The sequence below is a fragment of the Otolemur garnettii genome, unplaced genomic scaffold, assembly GCF_000181295.1.
Source record: "Otolemur garnettii isolate 467f Iridium unplaced genomic scaffold, OtoGar3 scaffold00115, whole genome shotgun sequence".
Classification (NCBI taxonomy): Eukaryota; Metazoa; Chordata; class Mammalia; order Primates; family Galagidae; genus Otolemur; species Otolemur garnettii.
In genome coordinates, this window is record NW_003852510.1 from 1,070,440 (window position 1) to 1,076,718 (window position 6,279).

Here is a 6,279-nt window from a genome sequence, read left to right on the forward strand (position 1 = left end):
TGTCATTATTGTTTGGCAGGCCTGGGCTAGATTCTAACCCACCACCTTAGGTGTATGTGGCTGGTGCCTTAGCCACTTGAGCCACAGGCGCTGAGCCTGGGCATGAGTTTTTTTAAGAGGGAGTTTTGATCTGTCACCCAGGCTGGAGTGCAGTAGCACTATCATAGCTCACTGTAGCCTCAAACTCTTGGGTTCAAGCAATCTTCCTGCTTCAGCCTCTTGAGAAGCTGGGATTACAGGCATGTGCCACCATGCCTGGCTAATTTTTACTATTTTCTTGTAGAGATGGGGGTCTCATTGTGTTGCTCAGAATGGTTTTGAACTCCTGACCGCATGCAATCCTCTCACCTTGGCCTCTGAAAGTGTTGGGTTTATAGGCGTGAGCCATGGTGCCTCACCCTAGTATTTTTTTTTTTATATTTACAGCACATCTCAATTGTGACTTGTCGCTTTTTAAAACTACCCATATTTCAAGAGCTCAATAAAACAAATGTGCTAATAGTCACCGTATCACACAGCACAGGTCTTAGCCACTTGAGGGGCATATACTTTAGGAATTCATGCAAGGCTGAGGGATAACCCTTCCCCAAGACAGCTGTCACCTTTATGGGCTTTTGCCAGGACTTGTGGCTGTGGTCCCAGAACTGGCAGCTTTTGGGAAGTATGTGTCAATGTTAGGGGGAGGGAAAAAATGAGGGACTAGCCTGGCACTGCCACTGATTGTGCCAAAAGTCTGCAACCGCCAGCTCTGGCCCTTTGTCCCCAATCCCAGGGCTCCACCAAATCTCTCCCCATTTTCTCTTGGGAGGAGGGATAGGGAATGATACTCTGGCACAGCTGAGAAGAGCTGGCTTTCCCTGCCCTCACTTGCCTCCTTTCAGGTCTAGAGCCCCTTCCCCGGGAACAGGACCCACCTCCACGAAGGTCAGCAGATGCTGCAAGGTAGGCAAAATTATCCAGACTGATGACATCGATGATGGGGCTCACCACACGGGTGTGGTCCTAGGGGAGAGATGTGAGTGATGCCAGGACTCTTCAGCGGAAGAAGGCCCAGCTGCCCGCTCTGGGGAGAAGGTCTCTGTGATTCGGGGCACTCAGCAGGATGTGCCCAGGGCAGCCCTGGACCCCTGTCCTGTATCACCACACGCAAGCTCCCGGGAGTTCTCTCCTGGTTCCCACATGCTCTCCCTGCCCCTTCCTTGCCCATCATTTTGAGCCCCGCTAGGATCTCCCCTCCTCAAGTGAATGAAGCCTTCCGTGACTGCTGTGGGCTGAAGGCTTTCTTCCTCTGTTAAGCTGCTTCCACAGGCAATTCCCAGGACAGTGGCTCATGTGCTGCCTGAGGTGACTTTTCTCTTGCTGGTTTGAACTGTTGTTTGATTAAGGTCATTTACCTTTGTATATATTTGAGTTGAATCTTCCCAACTGGAGCACCAGCAGCTTGAGGGCAGGGACCCTGCCTCCCCGTGTAACCTGGGTGCCACTCCACAACATTCACCTTGAGAGGTCAGATTCACCAGTCTCCTCATCACCTCCCAGAACAAAAATCCAGCTCCAAAACATTCATGCATGATACTGATTTTACTAAAGTGTTCTTTTTGTGGGGGGTAGGAAGGGGGATAAAGTGAATTATGTCATATCCCACAAGTAAAAAAAATGTTTTTTTGAAACAGAGTCTCACTCGGTCACCCTCAGTAGAGTGCCGTGGCATCTTAGCTCACAGCAACCTCAAACTCTTGGGCTCAAGAGATTCTCTTGCCTCAGCCTTCCACGTAGCTGGGACTACAGGTGCCCACCACAATGCCTGGCTATTTTTAGAGATGAGGTCTCACTCTGGCTCAGGCCAGTCTTGAACCTGTGAGCTCAGGCAATCCACCTGCCTTGGCCTCCTAAGTGCTGGGATTATAGGCGTGAGCCACTGCGACCGGCCCCCCACATGTAAAACTTAATCACCATTCCTGAGTCTTCTCCTGTCTTGCCCTCCATGGAGGGACATGAACAGAGCCTCTTCTTTCTCTCTCCTCTTCTTCCACTCCCAAAGTTGTCTTGCCTGCAACATAGAATCCAGCTCGGTCTGAGGATACCACGCCTGACAGGGGGCTGACCAGAGGAGAGCATCAGTGGTTTTCAGTGTTCCATGAGGACCGCACATCTTCCTCTGTATAAGCTTGTTTGTACTGAGCTATGAGTCACAGACTGTAAAACCCACCCATTAAAAGTGAACAAGATAGGGGTTTTAAGGTGGTACAACCAGCATCCTTATCTAGTTTCAGAACATTCATCACCCCAATACGAAACTCCAGTCCACTTTCCATATCTATGGATTTGCTCACTCTGGACACTTCATATAAATGCAGCCATACAATGTGTGGCCTCTGGTGACTGCCTTCACGTCACATGAGGGTTTCACAGCTGACCAATGTCGTAGTGTGTATCAGGACTCCATTTATTTTTTATGACTGGATCATTCTATTGAATGGACATACATTGTCCATTCACCAGCTGACAGGCCGTTGGGTTGTTTCCACCTTTCGGTTATTCTGAAATTGTGCTGCTCTGAACACTCCTGTACAAGTTCTTGTGTGGATGTAGGTTTTTATTTCTCTTGGGTGCCCACCTAGAGGTTGCTGCTGGGTCACATGGTAACATATGTTCAGACTTCTGAGCAACTGCCAGACTGTTTTCCAAGTGGCTGCACTGTTCTACCTCCCGCCAGCAATACTTGAGGGCAGCTACTTCTCCAGAGCCTTGGCAGCACTTGCTACCGTCCATCCTCTTGCTTCCAGCCATCCCAGGAGGTGTGAAGTGGCATCTCCTGGTGGTTTCGAGCTGCATCTTGCTAATGACCGATGATGCTGAGCACCTTTTCATGGGCTTACTGGCCGTTTGTATATCTTCTTTGAGGAAATGTCTATTCAAATCCACTGCCCATTTTTAAATTGGGTTGTCTTTTTTTTTTCTTTGAGACAGAGTCTCACTCCATTGCCCAGGTAGAGGGCTGTGGCATCACTCACAGCAACCTCAAACTCCTGGGCTCAAGTTATCCTCCTGCCTCAGCCTCCCAAGTAGCTGAGACTATAAGCAGCATTACAATACCCAGCTAATTTTTTCTGTTTTTAGTAGAGACCAGGTCTTGCTCTTGCTCAGGTCTCGAGCTCCTGAGGTCAAGGGATTCTCCTGTCTCAGCCTCTCAGAGTGCTAGGATTACAGGCATGAGCCACTGTGACTGGGTGGGTTGTCTTTGTGGTTGAATTATTATCTCATCCTTTTCTGTCTTCTGCCCACATCTTCCACATTCTGGAGAACAGCAGGCCCACCTGTGCTAGGAGCCCTCCCACCCTCTCCTCTTTTTTTTTTTGAGACAGAGCCTCAAGCTGTCCCCCTGGGTAGAGTGCCATGGCATTACAGCTCACAGCAACCTCCAACTCCTGGGCTCAAGCGAGTCTCCTGCCTCAGCCTCCCAAGTAGCTGGGACCACAGGCGCCCGCCACAACGCCCGGCCATTTTCTTGGTTGCAGCCATCATTGTTGTTTGGCGGGCCCGGGATGGGGATTTGAACCCGCCACCTTAGGTGTATGTGGCTGGCGCCCCAGCCGTTTGAGCCACAGGCGCCGAGCCTTGAGACAGAGTCTTAAGCTGTCACCCTGGATAGAGTGCTATGGCATCACAGCTCACAGCAACCTCAAACTCTTGCTGAAGCGATTCTCTTGTCTCAGCCAAATAGTTGGGACTACAGGCGCCGGCCACAACACCCAGCTATTTTTTGGTTTAAGTTGTCATGGTTGTTTTAGCAGGCCCTGGCCAGGTTTGAACCCGCCAGCCTCATTGTATGTGGCCGGCGCCCTACCCACAGAGCTATAGGCGCCACCCCTCTCCTCTTTTTAACAACACCATTCTCTTCCCCTTCCACAAGGGCTCCCCAGCCCAACAAAAAGCTCCCCCATCACAGGACCCTGCCTCTCTCAGGAGAAAAACAGCACCCACTCATAGCAAAAGCATTACAGCTCACCAGACTCTCATTCTGTTTAATTCTCGCAATAATCCAGTGGGACAAATATTACAACTACCCTCATTTTCCAATGCGAAAGCTCAGTGAGGTAAAGTCACTCATGGGGAAGCAGAGCCTTCAGGTTTCCTACAATGCCTGCCCAACTTCAAAGACTGTTCCATACACCCTCATGCCAGGACAGGGCGGGCAGGGCCCGAGGACACCCAGCTCACCTCCTTCACCCGCTGCAGCATGGGCTGCAGCCACTCGGTGTTCACTTCACAGTGGCTGTCCAGAAAGGTGAGGATGGCAGCTGTGGCCACATCTGCCCCGCGAACTCGGGACCGGATCAGCCCTGCAGTAAGAGTAAACAGGGGTTGGTGCTGGGGCTGAGCCCATCTGCCTCTCAACAATCCCCTTGACATCCCAGGGCTCTCTGCCCCGTCAGGTTTCCTGAGTTATTTTGACTGGACTTAACTTTGTACTTCTGCTTGTTTCTTCTCTTACTCTCTTTCTTGCCATCCCTCCATCAGTCATCATTACCCAGAGTCATTACCTGAGTGTCCTCCATGTGCCAGACACTGTCTGGGCTCTGGGGACACATGGATGAACAGTCACAGTTTATTGAGTGGCGAGGGCAATAAAGTTGTTTGGTACTGGCAGAACCAGAACCCACCCCTGGGAACCTTGGGTGGTCCCCTCTAGCCACAACACAGCGTGTGACATGCAGAGAATCTCCTGGTCTAAGACAGCCTGAGTTTGCATGCCAGCCCCTTCACTCACCATAAACATGTTATTTAACCTCTCTGAGCCTCAAGATCTAGAGAGAGAATGAACCCTGTCAGGGTCAAACAAGACAACAGGGAGACCACAGGGTCCCTGGGAGACCCACAGATGTCAGATTCTGCTCTTCTGCCTCTGGTTTCTGACAGTGGCCAATGCTCACTGGCCGGCAAAGAATGGCCTTGCTTCGGGCAGCTCTGTGCTCAGAGTTAGGGGCCTGCCCACCCCTGCTGGAGCAGCCCTCTGTGCACTGTGGGCGGGAGGGGCCTTGCTCTCAGGGCTCTGAGGAAAAGCAGCTCCTTGGAGAGATTTCCTGGCCACACCTCTGCCTCACACTCTGCCCCCGTCTATCCAGTAACCATCCAGCCAGCCAAAGGCCCATCAGTCCTTCCATCCCGTAAGTATCTAGAAAGCATCTAACCATACATTTGTATTTATTGTCACCAAAATCTAAGGACAGCATGCCCCCAGCCCCCAGCCTGACAGTACCTACAACCCAGCATAGTGTTATTCAATCTTTTAAACTCACGGCACACTTGAACCTATAGTTAAACTCCCACAGCACACTTAAATTACCAGTATGTTCATCAAAAGGAAGAATATGCTTACTGTGCTTTGAACTGCTTTCAACAATAATTTAATTAATAATCTTTTTCATGGCTCACCTAAGATCCTCTCATCCACACCGGCGTGTCATAGCACACAGGTTGAAAATCACTGACCTTCATCTTTGGCTACTTCCATTCCAGCTTGAAGGTCTCCCTCACCAGTACCCTCTTGGCCCCTGGCTGACCGGCCTTTCTTAAATAAACCTACCATATCACTCTCTCTAAAACCATCACCTGTCTAAAACCGTGCTATCCACCTTATCAAGCCTAAAAGCTTTCTTCTGGCTTCCAGGGTCTTCTGTCTTCTTCCTTCACACTGCCCACTCCCCCTGCTGACCAGGCTGGAATCTCACAGGGAGGGCACATAGTAGGGGAGATAAGAGGCCGGACTTTGTGTTGGGCCCCCAGGATGTAATCCTGGCTCCTTTATTCATCCTCCTGGACAAATCGCTGCAAAATGGGAACAGCAGGCTGTTACAAGGCCCGAGTGTGAGAATGTGATAAAAGTGGATGTGGGGGGTCCGGAAGGAGCCCCCAGGAGCAGGGGCTTTAGTATTGAGCGTTCTCTTCCCTAAGGATGCTTTTGCTGGCAGAGTCCCTGAGCCAGATACACCCTCTCTTGCTCCCTTTTACCTGTTTCACGCCACCTCCATCCCCATCGAGGCCCAGTCCCCCACGGAAGCCCTTCCTGCTCCCCCCAGCTCTCCAGCTATAACCTGCCTGCTGTAGCAGCCCGTATAGCTTATGGCTAGGAGGAGTGAGAATTATAATACCTGTAATGGAACACCTTGGTGAAAAGGGCATGGAGAGAGATTTAGCTCTCCTAACAAGCATGAGTGAGCTCGTGTGATGAGAGCAGTGGTGAATTGGCAGTCTCTACACCTGTGGTGTTGAGATGCA

General features: G+C 50.8%; 1 protein-coding gene across 1 annotated transcript in view; it reads right to left on the reverse strand.

The window, feature by feature from the left end:
- GALNT16 (polypeptide N-acetylgalactosaminyltransferase 16) overlaps positions 1-6,279 on the reverse strand; it is a 95,851-nt gene that overhangs the window by 21,473 nt on the left and 68,099 nt on the right. Inside the window, exons 6-7 of the mRNA XM_003797365.3 lie at positions 4,222-4,343; positions 915-1,002 (exon numbers count right to left, since the gene is read on the reverse strand). Coding sequence (XP_003797413.1) covers positions 915-1,002; positions 4,222-4,343 — 210 coding nt within the window. The remainder of the gene's footprint in view (positions 1-914; positions 1,003-4,221; positions 4,344-6,279) is intronic.